The 20812-nt window shown below is 38.6% G+C and overlaps 1 protein-coding gene across 1 annotated transcript in view; it reads left to right on the top strand.

Annotated features, from left to right (window-relative positions):
* The window catches only part of LOC139711894 (uncharacterized), a 29725-nt gene extending 13054 nt beyond the window's left edge, over window positions 1-16671 (top strand). Inside the window, exons 14-27 of the mRNA XM_071623740.1 lie at window positions 506-562; window positions 1453-1628; window positions 2006-2038; window positions 2419-2746; window positions 3302-3422; window positions 4038-4182; window positions 5352-5434; window positions 7794-7961; window positions 11512-11706; window positions 12793-12916; window positions 12950-13056; window positions 14639-14844; window positions 15370-15546; window positions 16341-16671. Of these exons, the coding sequence (XP_071479841.1) occupies window positions 506-562; window positions 1453-1628; window positions 2006-2038; window positions 2419-2746; window positions 3302-3422; window positions 4038-4182; window positions 5352-5434; window positions 7794-7961; window positions 11512-11706; window positions 12793-12916; window positions 12950-13056; window positions 14639-14844; window positions 15370-15546; window positions 16341-16565 (2145 nt within the window). The 3' untranslated portion in view covers window positions 16566-16671. The remainder of the gene's footprint in view (window positions 1-505; window positions 563-1452; window positions 1629-2005; window positions 2039-2418; window positions 2747-3301; window positions 3423-4037; window positions 4183-5351; window positions 5435-7793; window positions 7962-11511; window positions 11707-12792; window positions 12917-12949; window positions 13057-14638; window positions 14845-15369; window positions 15547-16340) is intronic.
* Window positions 16672-20812: the final 4141 nt, after the last annotated feature.

Genomic DNA, 20812 nt, shown 5'->3' with positions numbered 1-20812 from the left:
TATAATGTGTAGAGGAGGTGCTGTAATAGCATTGATTGAAGTGAATGAAATTAGAATCTTTGCAAGATGCAAGAAATAACCTGAGCATTCAGTGCTGCTGAGGAATGAAGGCTGGGTAACACTGGGAGATGAAGAAAGGTTTTGATGAAAATCTCAATGTATGGATATAGTACTTCATATGTGGTATTTATCACCTGGGCCTCACATTCTCAACAATTCACTTTCTCTATAATGTGTAGAGGAGGCTGTGCATCGTTTGAAGTGAACAAAATTTTAAATCTTTGCAAGATGCAAGAAATGACCCGAGCATTCATTGCCCCAACAGAATTAAGTTGGGTTTAATACACAAGAAGATGAAGAAAGATTTGGTGAGCTTCAGGTTGAAAAAAAATCAGCACAAACTTGCTGAGATCATTCAGGATGTGCAAGGAGACCGATACTCTGATGCATTGAGCTACACGTGGCTTTGCCATTCCTACTTTTCTTCCTTTCATATGCTGGACAGGTTTCTCAGTATGCCAGTCATTCAGAAAGACCCCGAGAAAGGAACAGCGGTGGAGCGGTAGGTAGAACCTAGTCTTGTGTTCTAGTGTGTTCTTCTCTGTTATAGGACAAGTTACCCCAGATATACAGTGTGTAGATTGAATGAATGCAGCAATATTAGTATAACTTATCGGTGAAAGTTTGAGGAAAATTGGACAACTTGTTCAAAAGTTCTTAAATCTCTAAGTTACAGTGCCACCATCACTGGATGAGAAGACTACTACAGTTTGTGATGTGTCATGGGTAGAATGATATAAAGAAAATAATTACAAAGAAAATTCACACTTTTCTAGCTGAATAAAAGAGCACTTGACTTGCCTCTTTGAGAAGGCAGGTGAAATAATACTACCCTGAACATGTGTCAGTAACAAGTCGAGGGAACATGTACTTTTCATTAAGAAATCAAATTTTATGAAATTCTTTTTATTGTTAAATTTATGTTTAATAATTTAGTACACATCTTTTACTCCTGAAGTGACCTCCCCATTCAGCTGTGGGTTGGTAGAGCATTACTACAGTATGTGATGATAAAATCATGCCCTAGCAGTAGTATTGAATTGCATGCAGCTAACGAGTTGCTGCATGCAATTCACTCTTCCGTGATGGATAATGCTATGGCCGTATATATTGTCATCAATGTAATCGAACATAAAACATCGTGTAGCAACCATGATTGGATATCCTTTGATATTGCAATACTTCTAGCGTACCTTTCTGGGTAAAATTTTGCATTTTCGTGAATACCCAAATGAAATTGAATTATCACAACTTATTTCAAACATTTCCTATGCCTTTATCTCCATTTGAGAGTGAAATTCAGTAGTTTCTTTAGGTGTATGAGAGCTGTGAATTGCATTTAACCTCTTGCCCACCTCCCCAATTTGTATGAATCTTTGAATCTTTTTGTAGATACCTGTGGAGGAAGTCATCCTTGAGACGAACCGCGACAACGGACGCCTGCAGCACGTGAGGGTGAAGATCCAGCAGCGGCAGCTGGACCAGACGTATGAGGGAGAGCAGTACATTGACAGGAACTACAACCCCGTTGACCCCCAGCACCCACGCAGTGATGCCAACTTCACCAAGTAAGTGTTGGGGGGAGGGGGAACAATTTCTGTAGTGAGAAATGAAACATTGGTATAACTGAAGAGCAAAAGGATAACTGAATCTTTAAAAATGATATAATTTACTTCCCTCTTTTCAAGAAGGGAAGGGGGTGATGGGTGAGAGGGAGGGAAGGGAACAAACAGACAAGAATATTTTAGTCAGATTTCGTAGATATGTGGTACCAGTCAGCACCGTTTTCCTGCCACTGCTTCATTTGTAGGGATTTGGTGTTTCTCACACTGTTTTGATACAGAGTGCTTTGTGTATATGTTATTATGTGTTTATGTTTTGTTGTATTGACATGACAGACTATACACCTTATTTTCACCCTTCTTGTGTTTTCACTTTCTCACAGATTCTACCTTGGATCTCTTCAGAATGCTCAAAGGTATATGGAGTTAATATCAATTCTGATGTTTACTTGATAAGTAATATAATATATAACACTTATCTACTCTGTGTGTATGTGTGTACATGTATGTCATTAAATAGTTGTAACACATTATGATATGTAAATGTTTGATATGATAAGAAACACTTTAGAGTGCCATTTATATGTACTTACGTCTTCTGATTCTTTTTGTAATGAGAGAGCCTTTCATTTTAGAAAAGCTTTCAGGGCATTTCCGTCATATTGACTTAATTAGTATGTTTCATATAGTTTTATTTAACTCAGAAAACTCATATTAGACCACTGACCACCAAGACAATTGATGAATGTGTCTGTTGTTATGATCAATGTTCCTTCATCACTCATTAAAATTCTAGGTATCTGAAGCAACTGACCGAAAGCCTGTCTTTGGAGACTAGGCAGCCAGTCACAATCTCCCGGGTTATGGCAGGTCAGCCACCACAGCTGATCCAGAATCCCAACACGACTGCCTACCCGTCCACGCAGCAGGGAGCCAGGAGCCAGGGAGCATCTGGCTCAGGAGGAGGAGCTGGAGCTGGAATAGGAGGAGCCAGCGGTGGAGGTGGAGACAACAGCAACAACTCCGCCCCTTCACAAGGAGGGGCCCAGCAAGCAGCCAGCTTGGGTAGACTGGATGCCAGCAGCTTGCAGCAAAACAACAGCAATAATCAAGTCGGAGCAGGGGTAAGACACATTATTGTTACTTCAGTCATATTGTGAGCATTGTCATGCACTAGCTAAATCTGACAATTATTGTCTGTCATGATTTCAGATGGGTTTACATTCTTCGTACAGTTGATGTGTTTTGTCCTTTGAGTTTTATGTTATCCCACATTTTAATAATCAATATCTTCCATTCTTCCCTTCTTCTATTGTCTAGGCTTCCAAAGAAAGCGTAGACAAAACCTCATCCCATTGTAACTTATAAAGGAATTCATGCTCAACTTCACCACACTTGTAATTCTGTGCCACAAAACCTATTTTACTAGGATTTTTGTTTTTTCTGAACACCCTTATATACACGTGTAGACGTGAAACAAGCAGCCAGTTTGCAGTTATTTAAGTAGGTTATCTACATGAAGACCTAATGAAAAGGCTAGAACAACACTACTTCTTGATCACTGTAGACTTCTCATTGTGAATGCAAACTTTGCTGAATAGGGTGTAGGGTGCATCCCATATTTTAAAAGTCTAACATGAAAGGCATCCGTTGGGTAAATTTCTAATCATCCCTCACAGGGCGACATTGCTCAATTGGACCTGAAGCAGCCGCTCAAGCTGCAGCTCCCACTGAACGCGGCTGCAGCCGCCGGCATCGGCTCTTCCCTCTCCAACCAGCTCTCTCAGTCTGGTCTGGCAGGTAATTTCCTTGTACTATTAGTCTAGCCAGTGTGACAGTGGATGGTGTGCTGTGCATAAGGGGCATGGGGCACACTAATGTTGTTGTGTTCCAGTCAAACAGTATATCACCAGACGGCAGGGAAAAATATGAAACAAGTCCTCAAATGCAACTAATAATCCCCAAATTCTTAAAAGTATGTAGTATCACTGCAGTACGAAAACACTGATTAAAGCAGTACCACATAGTATCCCTTGTCATGTGAAAGGTTTTCTGTAAATGTTCAAAAATCTTTATTTTTTTATTTTTTGCATTTTGCTTTTAGTCTCAATAGCATCTAGTCATCAGAGATTAGGGGACTGGAACAATTTCATACATGCTGCTTGGTAGCTGGAGGATATCTCCACCATCACTTTTACTTTTATGTGTCTTTTCTTAATCGCTTGTTTGATCAAGCCATTTTGCAAAATGCAAAAAATGTCCAAGGGCGTTCACGGATGCACATACAGAGTGTTAGACTAAGTCATTATTTCAAAACAACGACTTTTTGAAGGACCTAATTCAAAGATATGTAATCCACCATCAGTTTCATGTGTCATGTCTGCTAACAATTTATACTTGTGTCCATCTTTGCAGGAGCCATGACCTCACAAGGCCAGATCATCCAGATAGCTGGTGGTCAGCAGCAGGTGCAAGGCCAGGGAGGGGGAACCAACATCCCCCTCCTCAGTCCCCCTCTGGCCAGGCTGGCCGGACGACAGCCACCAGCTTACATCAGCAGGTACTGAAAGGACACTTTTAAAAAAATTCTCTTTCCATTTGCGCTCCAAAACTCTGCAACATCCTTGGTGTGCACTGTTATGGGAACTTGTGGCTGGAACTATTGATCATTTCATAAAGTTGTCGTACTTGCCTTTTTTTTTGGGGGGGGGGAGGCTTTGATTGCAGAGGATCTGGGGTCAGGGATCTAGGTCTGCTCATTATACAAGACTGTGATGATTTGACCACAAACTTGAGGTGTCACAGGAGTTTATTTGCAGCTATATATAGTGGGATGTGTATTTGAGAACCTAGGAGGTATGCTGGTATTCATCTTGTGTGACTACAGATGACTAAAAGACATGGAGAATAATTCACTCTCATTCTGCTTACTGGAGAGGCACCGTGTCGCTGTTTATGTTGCAAGTTATTGTCCCATGTCCTGTCCTAACTTTGTCTTTTAGAGATATGGGATATATGATTGTCTGTATGCAAATTCAGTCCTCTTCCATTTACATGTATTTGCAGTTTCTTTGAGGGATTTCCACATTACATACTTTGCTTTTTATTAGGTCCCCCAAGTTTGGCTGAACATGTTTCAAAGTTACATTTCATTGTCATGGCAAGCATATTTATATAAACATACAATGTCATGTATTATATGCTGCTGGTTTAAAAAAAAAAAAATAATTGCCAATTGATTTCACTGTGTCTTCATCTCATTTACATACATAAATTTGTGAACTGAAAGAAATTCGAATTGATTGGAATTGAATTGAATTGAGTTGAATTGTGGCCTAAAGAAGGTTTAAAGTGCTGCATCCAAAGTTTGATGCGCAGTATGCTACAGACTGCTGATTAAAGATTGATTCAGGATATGCCATTGAATACCCAAGACAAACAAAAGGAGCAAACCAGCAACACCTTTCTGTAGCCAAAGGTTATAACATGAGGAAAGGGTGTCTATTCCTATAGAGAGAATTTAAAGTTCAACTGTTGATTTATGAGATCAATGTTTCTGTATGTGTAATTATATGTGACCTTATAGTAAGAGGCAAATGTAGCATGCTGAGGATTGATGGAAATGTCGATGAAGACTTTGCTGTGTCTTGAATACTATTGATTGTGTTCAGGGATAGAGAGGAAAAGTTATTGATATTTTTCTATTTTTCTTTGAAATTGCTATTACAGAGCCAACAGCAACAACAATGCACAGCAGGATATGCTGCCCTCTCCTGTTGGAACTCCTACATCCATGCCATCCACCCCACCAGGTATGATGGCATTTTTTGTTGCTCATTTGGTTGTTATTGTTCCTTCATGTTCATCATTCCATTTTTTTTTTTAATCGTCCAATGTTGTTTTATTTTTATTTTCTGTGGGTTGACAGAAAATATGCTAGAAATAGAATACACACCAAGCCTCCAGTCCTGCTTACTTACACACAGGCACACACATACAGACACACACACAGACACACACACACACACTAACATGTACTTTATTGTTCTTCCGATAGACACACAAGTACACACAAATACACACTCACACAAACACAAACATGTATGCACATAGAAACCAGCACAGAGGGGACTTTTACTTGTGTAATGTCCCAAAAGCTTTTGTAGGTTCCGGTATCTTGTTGGCAAAACCTCACATGTTGTATCTGGCAGTTACTTTCTTTCGATGTTACTCCACATCGTGTGTGACCCTGCATCACAAAACCACAAAAGTGTCCGCAGACATGGATTTCTTAGTTAAGAGCAGATTCTAAGCTTTTAAAATGACATAAAACTCAGTGCAAATGGATTTACCCATCACCCATCTAAATAATGAAAAGTGTTTACTGATAAAAGAGGCTTTGAAGTTTATGGTCTGCTCAAGTGCATATTTTCATGTAGAGGTGCTCTGTGCTGTGAGCGGGACAAAGAGCAGGATAAACTCTAGCAGTCATTGTGAAGGTATATCACAATCAGAGTAAGATGAAGTTTTGCACACTCAGTAAGAACATTCTAGTCATGACTAATACCAACTTTCAAGGCAATGTCATCATCCTATCAAAAGTTATGAGAGTTGAAAGTGAAGAGTATGTGAATGGTTTCTCTTGCACCACATCTGTAAATCCAAGATAGCCTACGTGATACAAAGGAAAAAAAAAGAATGTTCTGGAAAAAACGAAAAAACCACACACAGACATTTTCCCCTTTGTTTTATGATTCCAAACTTGAAAGGAAGAAAAATAGCTCCTTCAGAAAATGTAGGATAGATTGACCCTTTTCACATATTTTGACTCCTCGCGTAAAATCAGGTCACACGACTTTTCGTTGGTTTTGTGATGCACAGTCACAAATGTTTTCTCTTTCAATGTGGAATCATTTAATAGTGTTGTTCCTCTTCTGGCTTGCATGCTACTGTATGCAACCTGCCACCATCCAATCAGTGAGAAAACATTGCATTCAAAATTCTTACGGCAAAGTTGCATGTACAATTTCTCTGTAACTTTTCACTGTGTACCTTTGTGCAAGACATGGCACCATTCAGACATTGTGTACGTAACAAACTGCCATGTGCAGATCGCTTTTCATGAACACACATGAGGCTGAAAATGAGAGAGTTTCGAGAATGCACTCAAATCAGTTACCTCTTGGTCTTGTGGTGGCAATTTGCATTCAGATTAGACCTGTGTAAGATTTTTGGTTTTAAAAGAAAGAACAAATTTCAGTTTAGAATCAGTTATATTTCTCTTGCATTATTGTTTGTAATTTGTCTTTTCTGTTGTTGTTGTGACATCAAGTTGAACCAGATGGTATTAGAATCTTTAGTTTGGCTACTTTCTTTTGTTCTGTTTAAAGTAACTTGTATATTTCATTGTTTATTTATGAATATTTGACATTTATAGCTCTTGGTGAATGTCCCCTTCAGTGTAGCTGTAACAGTGGTAGAGTTTTGAATCAAACAGGTTGATTGTGTTCATATTTTTGTGACTTTGTGGCATGAATGTGATCTTTGTATTCATGTTTTCTCTTTCTTGTCACATGCCAAATTTTCTCCAACTTGTTCACTTTACCACCCCAACTACTTACACCCCAAAACTAACACGTCACATCATACCCTGTCACCAACACTCTGAAACATTTTTAACCAACACTTGCGTGACAATTTACTTGCAAATTTTCAACTGGACATTCACACTGTGCTACTGCAACTGGTGAATTCATATCATGATACATATGGGCACAATCTATACCATGAATACCTCGCAATCTAAACATATATTCACTGATGATATTTTTGCTGCTCATAAAAAATCAAAAAAAAAATCATGCCAATGCACAACATGATTGTTTTTTTTCCCTTATTTCAAATTCTCACCCACTAATTGTTTTTCCATATGTGACAAAATATTGAAAAACTTGCTAAAATCGACACAAATACTATGAAACATGCAACACATTACACTGTCTCCCTGGCCAAAATATTTTCACCCTTCTTTGCCCAATCCCCTTCCCAATCGTATACAATCCAACCCAACTCCAAACCTTGCCCACACTGCCCTCCCCTCCCTTATGATTAATGGGTTAATCCCTTAATGATGTAACACACCCTCACCCACCAACCCCTGCCCCTATCCAGTTTCCCTGCTGGGTTCTAGTGTTGGAGCCCAGCTGCGCCAGCTCAGAACCCCCCTCGTGACCCCACAGCGGCAAGCCCCCTCCCGCCCGCCCCCTCCCGTCATCCAGCGACGGTTTGCTGACGCCCGACAAACCCTGCAAGCTCTCTCGGCCGGCCTTCCGGTCCCAGGTGAAAAAACTCTTTTCTCTCAAGTTTCCTCAGAGCTCAGTGGATTCACAACTTGGCTTGTGCCACCGGTGGCAAAATATAAAGAAAGCATTTTCTTTTTTGTTGATGGTTTGTTTGTTTTTGTTTACTTCCATTAGCAGGGCTTTAAAGGCTCCTACAGTAAACATAGTTTGCCTATAAAGATATCCATATTTCTGTCTCAAACCTGGCTCAGAGTGAAAAGAATGATAAAGTAATAAGAGTAATAAAGTTTATTACATCTATTTATTGTGCAAGGTGTTTGATAAAGGGAAAGGCAAAGCAAAATGTAGTGATATAGTATCCTTGAGGAGTATAAAAATATGGAATTGCCTGTTAAATCCTTTGTTATAATTAATCTCCTTCTTCTTGTTTGTTTTTTCTTGTGCTCAGAAAATTTTGAGCAATGTGGAGCCATAGTGTCAAACAATAAGAGAATAAATCATGCACATGTTTCTAAAAGCTTTCCAGGTAGCACAATATAATTTTTGTCAGACAAAAGTAAAACAAGCACAAGAGTAGATAATTCTTTTGTTGCACACCACTGCCGACTCTTTTTCCCAACGTTGTGTCATGCAATAAGCCACCATGATTGTCTGCTTCTGATTGGTATATTGCCAAGTTGTGAATCCAGTCAAGCTATGCCATCATCATACCACTGATACACGTCCAATGTACAAATGCATTTAAAAAAGAAGTTTATAGAATCACCGGATTCAAAATGCATACAATAGATTTATAGAAAAAAATCATATTGCAACTCTGACAATGTACTTGGAGTCAAGTTTTGTCTAAAAAAAAAAGATGTCTTGTTTGTAATACAACTGTGGTACTGTCTTTCAACAGTATTAAATTTTTGTTTTATTTTGACTCATCTTCATATCTTCTTAATTATAATTGTGTATCTGTGTAAAGGTTCATTACTATTACATTTACCATATAGCAATTTTTTAAAGCTTGTTGTGATGCTAGAAACTACACTAAATTAGTTCCCCAAAACTATAGAAAGCATAAGGATTACCAGGTACAGTGTATAAAGACACTGCAGGTAAGAACATTAACATGTAATCTAGAAATACAATTATCTTCAAAATTTGGGAAGGGATTGTGTGGATTTAAGTGTTACCCCCTTCCCCCCCCCCCCCCCCCCAAAGAAAAAAAAAGAGAGAAAAAAAAAGAGAAGTATCATAATAGATTAAAAAAAGGAACAGAGACACTCAGTGGGTGTTTCACAAAAACTGTATTTTATTAATATGTAATTTCATAGACTGTAAAGTCTTTACCAGGTTTTGCGATTATCAAAATTTATTTTTGGCCCACCAAGTCGTATAGTGTATGGGGATCTTTTTCTGTTTACAGGCACCACTTTTCATTATGAAGTCATAAGCAGTTTTCCATCAAAATACTTATATCACTTCCCAAACTTTGCCATGTCTTTATTATTTCTAAATACTATATATCTTGAATATATGATGCTCGTGATAAGTTGTACAGTGCACTCCCGTTATAACGAAATGCTTGGTACCGGCAGGTTTCTTTCGTTATAACCGAACAAATACATTATATATCGAAAACAAGGGAACCGCATATATCATATTCTGTTTGTTGAATACTAATCATACGCTGGAAAGCTATGTGAAATGGGATAGTACCTTTTTAATTTCATTTAAATGTATTACATTAAAAATAGAGCATGATGTTGTTTGTATTGTCACACATGTATAGAAAATGATAGTTTAGGATTCCGCTACATATTTTCAAAAGCGATCCGCATTTCGTTGTAACGGAGCACATTTCTTATGTTTTTCTTTGTCAGTGGCGCTCAGAAAAGACTTCGTTATAACGAATATTTTGCTATAACCGTGTTTGTTATAAACGAATTTTGTACCATAAACTTTAATGGTGATAATTTTGGGACCAGAAATTTTCCTTCGTTATAACGAAATTTCTTTATAACCGTGTCCGTTGTAACGGGAGTGCACTGTACTATGTTCTCTTTGGCCCGAATTCACGAAGGTGGTACAAATGAAACCATAAACCATGGTTTAAACCATGGAGCGCCAAGTGTCGCACGGAATATTTCGTTACGAAATTGGTCATTTCGTCAACAAAATGATCGTTTCGTTAACGAAATCATCATTTCGTGGACGACATGTTCATTTAGTTACAAAATGTTGTCATTTCGTTACAAAATAATAATTTCATCAACGAAATGACTGATTTTGTAACGAAATATTCCATGCGACACTTGGCGCTCCATGGTTTTTGTCCATGGTTTAAACCATGGTTTCATTTGTACCACCTTCGTGAATTCGGGCCTTTCAGTCAATGTTTTGTTCATTTTCTTTCACTTTTCTTCCCATTTCTAAGTTTGTACACTAGCATTTAGTCCAAGTTTAATGTGTTCGTGTGTTTGTTGACAAGAGTTGCCATATGCTACCTGTTTTTTATTCTTTCCTTGTTTGTGATATAATGCACACCTTTATTTGAATCATATTTGATAAAATTATTGTTCAGTTGTGAGTTTCTTCAATTTGCCTCCCTCTACTGCAAAGTTATTGTTGTTGCCTTTATTTCTACATTTGTATTCAAAATGTTTGATCTTACTTTCGCTTGAAAAAAAGTTGGCTACTACATCAAAATTTATGTGTGATATGATAATATCATTGTTAAGATTTCAGTGTCATGCTGTTGTATTCTGTAATTTAATCATGGAAATTTGTTTTGAAATGGATGATGGATTATTCATTAATATGTTTTGTTTTGTTTTGTTTTTTAAACAAAAATCCAAGCTTCCACTGATTAAGTCATTCAGTGGCATTTGACGTCAGCTTATGTGGGAAACTGTACACATTTGAGAGCTAATGCCTTGCCAATTCAGTAACTGTATATATGCAAAGTACCCATGCTTGATTTCTTTGATGGTACAACAAGTTTGCTCATGATTTTTAGCCAGCGATAAACAGTAGAGGGTGGTATTTTTTCCAGTGCAGTGTGCTAGGTTAATCCTTAGCTTGTGCACCACTAGAAAACTCTGTGTGCGGAGTGTAGCTACTGAGAGGAATTTCAGTAATTCATAATTTCTTTCTCCAGATATGGCATTCATGAGACACACGGAGTACACATAAAGAATTAGTAAGAGTCATGAAAAAATAGTTATACATATATTTATCGTTGTCATACTTAAATTGATCTTTTTGAAGCTACAGTTGTAGCAAAGCAACTAATTAGATCACCTATACCACTGCTATGAAGTATTTAACCTAGAAATGTTGGCTTGGTTACATCACCAGAATGTTAACGTATCGGACAAAATGTCTTTTTCCCCTCCATATATTAAGTGACAAGCATCAACATCCACTACAGTATATGTCATCTTGTGGTGTGTATATTCTGTATGGACAATAGTTATGCTGATACTTTGCTCAGTTACAGAATGGCGGTGAAGGTTTACATGTGATGTCAGTGAGTCTTCATTCTCTCTCAAAGTAGGAGAAGTGACTTTTTTTCCCTACTCAATGTCAACCATCAGGTTCCATGGGCCCTCCTCCCACTCCCCCACCCTCCTCCACCCCCTCCCTCCAGCCTGCCGCGACCCCTCCCTCACTGCAGCCAGCCAGGACAGGCACTCCTTCGCCGTCCGGCAGCCGGGTGACCACTCCGACCAGCACCAGTCAGGCCATGGCCATGACCATCGCCATGGCACTGGTCAACCCATCGCAGACAGGTGAGCAGTTCACACCCACCCTGTTACCCTAGCTTGCTTTTGACCACGCATGCGAAAATGTTTGGTTTTACATTATCCCTATGATGTTCATGTGAGAAATGCTCACGATATCCACCACTCAGGTCTCCATGTGGCTGAGAGTATTGAAAGAGAGAAAGTTTCATCTGACAGTGGTGCTGTATGCAAATATTGCAGCTTGTGATGTCTCCATGTACATCATCAACTTTGCATCCAACAGATATAGGCATCATAAGTTGTAATATAGGTCTCCTGGTCTTATGCAATGAAAGAATAAAACAGTGAAGTGTACAAGTGAAGGATAACTACTATAAGCGTATTTGTTTTTAATATAGTACATATTCTTAGTATCAGGGTCTTTCAATCTCTCCTCCCCCCCCCCCCAACTGCCTATTAAAAAACTCAAACTGGACTAACAATCCCTACGTTTCCCATGTACAGCTGTATGTTAATGAGAGTTTTGAATTTCCCTCTCTACTCGTGTAGTTACACATACAACACAAACAATTCTAAAGCAATTTATTTTATTAAAACAAAACGTATATGAATCATTAAATACCGGGTAGTCCAGAGCAGATGTGATTATTATTATTCATGGTTTATTAAAATCATGACTTGTGGCGGTGAAATTGCTGAGTTGCTCACAATTGTACATAAGGGACATGCATGCATATAAATATAACAAAAATGTCTTATTACTTGAAGTCTTATACTACAAATACAATCACAAAATCGCTCTTCATTGTACATTAGAGTGAAAATGCTATAAGATATATAACATTTAATTCTTTGCCACGAAGAAATTGCCTCTTGGTGTATTTCAAACATTCTATTGAAGTGCTGATGGGAGCATGGGAGCATGTATGTATGTATGTACTGTATGTGTGTGTGTGTGTGCATAAGTGTGTGTGTATTCAAGTGTCTGGTTTTGTGTGTTTGCAGCAGTGTGTATTGATGTCTGGTTTATGAATTGCCACAACATGTTTTTAATCTATATAAAAAAAAATATCAGCCTTCTTCCATTTTTTGTTCATCCTTAAATAACAACAAACATCTTGTCCATCTCAGGCCTTGTACAGCCTGGCAACAACCTCATCAATACCCCCATTGGCGTCATGACGACCCTTCCAGGCCTCGTCCCCCACCAAGGAGGGGGGATGCTTCAGCTCTCATCCTCCACAGCCTCTGTCTCGTCCTCCTCCTCCTCTTCCTCATCCAGTGCCAGCAATGATGTGGTCACAGTGGTGTCCTCCTCTGTATCCACGGCAACCGCATCCCAGTCTGGTGTGATCCAGACTCCCGCCGGTCTTCTTGGACCCATCAACATCATTGGTGGGTCAATAGTGACAGATAATGTTGACTGCTTTGCTTAGCTACAGTGGACCCATGGCATAACAAAGTCCGCGGGACGGGCACTTTTCATTCGTTATATCGAAATTTCGTTGTAACCGAATAAGTAAACAATAAAAATACATAGGTGGATAATGTTGCGGCCTGAAGATTTACTTTGTTGTAACCGGAATTTTATTATAACCGTGTTCATTATAACGGGAGTACACTGTATCTCTGTATCAAAAATATTGGAAGGGGATGCATGCATGATGTTATACCAGAGTATCAATGTACAAGAATGCAAATTTGATGCCTGGGATTACAGTCAGAGCAATGGTACTTGTGTTATGAAATTAATTCCACTTAACTCTTTATGTGCCATGGTGTAAACCTCCTGTGTGTCACATTACTCTGAGACAGCAACGTAGTCATGCTTTAGGTAAACATTCTGTTCTTTAAATCTATGTAACTTTTATAATTTTTTTTTACCCTGGACATGCAATGAGCCAGCTTGTAGAGAGAATGCCAAGCTTTGCTTTGATATAGATTGTATGACGAATCTATGATTGTTTTTCATTCAAATGACCAGTAGCTATATTTTTATAGAGCCATGACTTGTATACACAAAACAGTGACCGAAACTTAAAATTTACTGGCAAATCCAGTAGGGATCACCGCTTGATAGTCAATCACGACATAAAATGCAAGCTACAAGTGAGCAGGAACAGAGTTGCGAGAAACGCTTTCATATTAATGTGGCATTTGGTGATTTATCGATCGGTTTAAACGGGTTTATGCGTTTGAGCAGAATACTGCAAAACGAGGAATGTTCGCATGCATTTTAATTTCATGAATTTTGCGAGAGCCAAGATTCGTGAAAGTACAATGCACATGAAAGTTCTTATTCAGACTACACTGTATATGCATTAAATGTTAGAGGCAACCCACGAAAATTTCATGCCGCGAAAAAGGCCGTCAGCTCCAATTCACAAAAATTTCGTGCCGCGAAAATATTGTGTTTTACAGTATGTGAACTTGGCATACCGTCGACTGAGTCGGCTGTGTGAACTTGGCACATAAGAGTTATAAGTGCTTCTACGACATCAGAGATACCAAGTCTCACGCATTCTGCGTGAGACTCAAGCATTTAGGGGCCGTCTCACGATCTCACGCATGGCACCCATTTTTCTCAAGCATCGGGCGAAGTCTGCAGCTTTGGCCTATAATAATGAGCATAGCTCAAAGGATTAAAATGATAGTTGTAATTGTAGGTATATTTCCCTTTTGTCTTTCAAAATATGTAAAAAATAGTCACTTCAGTATGCACCTGATCGCACCATTAAGAGCTAAAAATTGAAGAAGCTTCCTACCGTGGGAGGGGGGAACAGAAAAACTCCTCCCACACCCTCGCTCGCGTGCACATTTGCGCGCTGAGATGCTGAGTCATAAAAATCTCACTCATGAAAATTTTTTGAACTTGGCATCCCTGCGACATTTCTGTGGCGAGGACTTCACTGAAACCTCCTGTACATGTTTTCAACTGCATTGTCATTGCCAATACTTGTGTGTGATACTCTGGCAGGTGGAACGCAGGGGCTGATAGGTGCTGGCGGTCAGACGGTCATCACCAATGCCCAGGGTCAAGTCAGCATTGGTCAGGGGGCCAACCAGCTGGCCCAGGCCAAACTGGCCCAGCTGATGGGCATCAAGAACCAGACGCTGAGGGCAGCGGCAGCCAACACTGCTGCGGCCAACAACAATCAGGGACAGCAGCTTCCAATGCTGCAGGTACTGAAATATGCCTCCATGTTTGGGAAGCCTTAGACAAAAGACCACCCAAAAACAAAACAAAACAAAGAACAAACAAACAAACTCCCTTTTATTCATGTTGTCAAGTTTGTAGTTTTATTGTAAGTGAAATAAATTTGCATATGATAGAAGCATGAGAAATGAATACGGAAGGGCCTTTGTTGCTGTACTCACCATACTGGGAATCTACACCCTACAAGCAATGCTTCTATGTAGATTCCTCATATTTCACATGTTTTATTGTCTTATAAGCTGTACTTGACAATTCATCCAGGCTTTTGTATTGTGATGTTTATGTTTTATGTATTTGTTGAAATGTGGAATATGGAACAATAAAAAAACAAACAAACAAACAAATACTCAAATGTGATGGTAACTTTTTGCACAGCTTCCATTAAAAAACCTCTCTACGTACAAGTTCAGTTGCATGAACAATGATGTAGCAGTGTGCAGCGTGCAACCTGTCTGATTTTTAAACGTCTGCTTTCACTCTTACCATTTCAGCAGGGCCAGCAAGTGCTGTACAACACAGCCCTGCAGCAACGTCAGATCAACCCAGCAACTCTGCAGCAGTTGCAGCAGCAGCTGCAGCAGGTGCAAGTTGCTGCAGCAGCTCAGACTCAGCAGCAGCAGCAGCAACAACAACAGCAGCAGCAATTGTCCCCATCACAAGGACAACAGGTACAAGAATAAGTTGTGGGTAAAAGAAAGAAACATTGTCAAGAATTAAACACCTTTCACTTTGTTGTTCAAAAGAACCAGAAAGAATGAAAGTAAGGGGGAAGTGGAGCAAAAGAAAGAGAAAAAAAAGAGAGTAAAATACATAAAGAAAAAGACAGGAAAAACAGAAAGTTAAGATGTCAAGAATTGCAGTTAGTTTCAAGGCATAATTTACCATTTGCAGATGAAACAAAAACCCAGCTTTAGTGCTTCAAAATAGTTCTAACATGTGAGTTAGGGATAGAAACAACAAATGTTAAAATCTGAATCAGTATAATTAATGTTAAGTATTATTAAATATACAAAATGTGAACAATAGTTATCATAAAAATGCTACTAGACTAAACTGTATACAGTTATGGTTTATTGAGAAAAATAGTGATATCTCCTTATATTTCAGGCTTTATTGCAAAATTTTTACATGGTCGGATGTTTTGTGATACAAGTGACCAACACATATGCATCAAATGTGATAAACATAAATAATGAGAAAAATAAAAAAATAAGAATAAGAAAAAAGTTAAGATGACAAAAACTATAATCACAGCATTCAGTGTACACCTTATCTGCTCTCATATTAAGGTTTCTTTTGCCCATTAAACTGGGGTAAAAAGAATACTTTTCAATATTGTTTCTGCTAGTTTTAGTATCTCACAGGGGTTCTAGTTTAATATGGTGGGAGGATTATTTCTGCCTGTGGTAGCAACTTCTTGACCAGTGCTATTTCTCTTTCTCTATTTTATCTGACATGTTAGGCAAATCGCCCACAGATTACGCTCCAACAGCAGCAACAGCAGCAGCAGGCCCAGGTGGCTTACCAGAAGCAGCAACTGTTGCAGCAGCAGCAACAACAGCAGCAACAGCTCCAGCAGCAGCAGCAACAACAGCAACAACAGCTCCAGCAACTGCAGCAGCAACAACAGCAGCTGCTGAAGGGGAAGGGCAAGAGGCAACGTGCCACGCCAACCCCGCCCCAGTGAGGCGGCGTCAAATGCTGATGGTCCAGTGTTCTCCTTCTAAGTGGCAGCAAATACAATGTACTGGCTTTCCTTGAAGCGTTTCACACTTGAGAGACTATTCCGCAAGGAACGGATGCATATGCATGCAGCATCATCAAATGAAGATGATTGATAGATCATGGAATGGCTGCGGTTGCAATCACATGCAGAAAATCAATTAAATCAAATGCAATGTCTGATTTGCCCCTAGTTGACGTTGAGAACTGAATTTGAAATCAAATTGTGAACTTGTGCAAATATAATGACTCACGAATACTTGTTTTGAGATATCAAAATACAATGTATGTATAGAAATACTCATGTCCACGAGATTGAAAATAATGATAACAATAGTAATGATTCATTCTACTAATATAGCGCATGTTTACAAATTCTAGTCTCTATGTGCGACAAGAATGGTAAACATCTTTAATAATCTAAGTTATGTACAAGGTGTACATGTAACAATAATTAGTGCAGTTCGCTGTGATAAGTCTTACATGGCTTGGATCTTTTAACACTTTTAAACATCCAAACCAGCCACTTTCAACGAAAGCAGCCACCATGGCAACAAGCTAAATTGCAAAATTGATTCCTGTGGTAACAGCTGTTATTGGAGGTGATGTTATGGAGCCTACAATGCTTGGGAATTCAGATGAGTGAGAAAGGGAACATATGCCTAGGTAGATAGATATGCTATTTGATGTACAAAATGTGTGTTGAGCAGTAGAGGTTTAATCTGTAATGGTGAAATTATCAGAGTCTAATGGAAGTGCACATAGTTCTTATTTACACAGACAGCTATACTGTCGGTTTACACTTGTGTAGGTTTACACACTGTAGGTTTACGCTTTTGAAATTTTTGTGATGGCAGAAATTTACATTTAGTCAAGGATGAAATATTATGTTTTATTGGGAAGTGCTGATCGCTGCGAGAAATTTCATTTGATTCAGCAGATTTTTTATGCAATTCAATTTTGTTGTAATCTTTTAACTTCTTGTGTATATGCTGCCAGGTTTGATTTTGTACAGGAAAATGCATGAATTACATGCTTCTAAAAAAACAGAGACCAAGTATGAGCGTTTGCAAGTGTCTGAATTCAAAATTGATGCATAATATCTCCCAAAGATTCCCATGATTGTTCAGTAGTTTCAGTTATTTGATTCATTGTTCTGTGATTCTGTGACTGTGTCTGATGTCTAGCAGGACAATCGTGGACAAACTCAAATCACACTGTGGGAACAGGACACAGCATTATTGTAGAGTTCTCAACATTGCACACCTTTTCCCCTCACAACAGACACACATGAAGAGTCTGATCGCAAAAGCCATATTTAAACATTTTAAAGTCCATCATCAGATAGAGCAATATTAAAGGGATGGTACAGTTTTGGTTTAGGTGGGGCTTCAGGTTTCCAATGTTTTTCGACGATGCTTTCTTTTGAGATAATTAGAAACTTGTCAAAGTTAAAGAGGTTAAAGAGGAATTCAAATTTGATTGATGAAAATTAGCTTTGAAATGGCTGAGATATCCAAAAATTAAGAGAGATCCTAGTAAAAGGTGAGACCCACCTTCTATTAGAATCTTTGTTTTACTCTGTTCTTGGATATCTTGGCCATTTGAAAACCAATTTTCATCAAATAAACTTAGAATTCCTCTTAGAAGTGTATCCTCTTTAACATTTCGTAAAGTGCTTACTGAGTACTGTATCTCACAAAAAGTTAAAAGCTGAATCCTCACCCCGACCAATACTATACCATCCTTTTAAACCTTTCCAGTGCATGTTCAATAGTTTCAGTTGTATTACCTTGTATAGCAGGTTTCTCACCACATGAGGGTACAAGAAACAAATATATTTAAAGAGATGGGACCTGCAAAGTCACCTTGTTTTGTTTACTGACCTCTTTGTAGCAAAGTTCCACCAATGACTGTATTATACTTTTTCTGTGTAGAAAACACAAAGGATGAACTTAGTCTAGTCTGTACATTATACATACACTCACTCACACACCTATACGTAAATGGTAACTAATTTTGTCGGGTTTGTATTTGTCTTCATTGAGTATATTCCAAAGAACTTTGTACTGTTGGGGCTGTAAAGTGTTACTTTCTTGCCGTTTGAATTCATAATCTTGCCGAGTACTGGTTGAACCTTTTTGTTTCCGAACATCACCCACCATGTATAACAAAAAAATCCAACAAAACGATTGGATTTGGGCTCTTTGTTAATTTTTTGGTGCATGTATTGCATTGTGTTGTAGATTTCATTCATAAGGGAACCATCATGAATGTAACATGCATGCATACATTTTTGCATTTAGTAATATACTCCACGATCACAAAGTCATAACCACTCATGACTTTGTTGGAAATCATGATTCACGAAAAATTTGACTTGTTACAGAGACTCCAACCCCAAGCACCTTCTGATCTGGAGATTCTCCCGCCTGAAACCCCTAGCAAACGGGAGAACCAACTCATCACGAGTGCGAAGTTCCTTGTGGCTGGGTCCAGGGCCCGCTTAAGGGCCCTGGAAGCTCTAGGGTTCTAGATGCTCTCTCATGCTATCTAAGGCATATTTTCAACATATGATGGCAATAAGTAAGAAATCATTTCAAGCGGGAGACACAGAGCCAGGGCGGGAGAAATTAAGTCTCTAGCGGGGGAATGGGAGATTTTGCAAAAATGGGCTTTTGGCGGGAGATCTCCCGTCGAAAGCGGGAGACTTGGAGTCTCTGTTGTGAGATATATTGCATAATACATGTAGTAGAAGGCATGAGGTAGTACAGATGTGTACTTCATATTGTAGGTCTGCGCTGTAGCAGATTAGTCACAGGTGGATCTTCCACTCAGTGTTATCATCGTTTGTAGTACAGGCGTAGTAATATTTTGCATGTCTGCGGTGTAAATCTTGTACAGGAGGAGGGATAAAATGCGTTTGTCAGCATACTTTTACCCCTGCCGTTGTGCGTATCACATGCACTTGTGTGCATAAATACGTATGTGTGTATATTTTCATTCGTTTGTGCATTATGTGTATGTGGTAGTTTCTGTGTCACTTGTAAACATTCCTGTAAAGGATTCAGAATTGGCTGCAATGCAAACAATGTAGCTGCATAATATATTGGAGATTGGCACATGTGTGGCAATGCCATTAGGCAAACAAATGAATACCCGGTACGTGCTATTAAAGACACATGGTTCTGTAGGGATGCAATGTGCATGTATTATATTTAGAATAATAGAAAAAGACAAGAACTTTCAAAGAAAGGGATATTAAAGGCATCATTTACCATTTGCAGATGAAACAAAAACCCAGCAGTAGTGCTTCAAAATAGTTCTGAAATGTGAGTTAGGGATAGAAACAACCAATGCAAAAATTCGAAGCAGTATATTCGATGTTTAGTATTGTTAAATATACAAAATGTGAACAGTAGTTATAATAATAATGTTTCCAGATTAAACTGTCTACAGTTATGGTTTTATTGACAAAAATAGTGATATCTCCTTATATTTTAGGCTTTATTGTGAACATTTCAGATGGTAGGATGTTATGTGATACAACTGACCTGCACATATGCATCATAAGTGATATCTTGAACATTTTTAAATCACTGCTCCCAAAGGTAAACTGGACCTTTAACCCTTTCTGTGCCCGGGTCTTTGGATGCTGTGTACAATGCTATGAGGTTTTCTACACTAATCAGCACTCACAGTACACAAAGGTGTACCTAGCAGCATGAGATCCTGTGGTTCATCAGGTTTTTAGATGACCAAATTGATATCAAGTACCTACGAGACCTATTTTGTATCTTTTTTTTTTTTATTATTCAGCGAGATGAACCATGTGTAGAGAGTAGTGGTTTAGAGAGGCAGGAGAGTTTATTTTGTAGAATGTACGTTGAATGCATCTGTAGTTTTAGTACTGAAATATAACTTGATTTTACAAAATTTTTGCGGATATGTGATTATTTGTAGTTGTGTGTGTCTTTTCCTTCTCTTATGGCTCTTATGGATGAAAATTGTTGATGAGCAGTAGCTGACGATCTGTGGTTCTGTGCCAAGTTGAGCAACATGATGAGCTAGGTAGGCTGCATGTGGTGCCTTGAACAGATTTAACATGAACCAGTTATTTCTGAAACTCCCATGTAATGTGGAATATCTCATGGTGTGGAAATTTCCATGCATTTTGTACAAACCTCCAAAAAAATGAAACTCAGCAAATAT

Source organism: Diadema antillarum, unplaced genomic scaffold (assembly GCF_040938485.1).
Source record: "Diadema antillarum isolate AM-2024a unplaced genomic scaffold, OU_Dant_1.0 seq00001727_RagTag, whole genome shotgun sequence".
Classification (NCBI taxonomy): domain Eukaryota; kingdom Metazoa; phylum Echinodermata; class Echinoidea; order Diadematoida; family Diadematidae; genus Diadema; species Diadema antillarum.
This window is presented reverse-complemented; position numbering and strand designations above follow the sequence as displayed.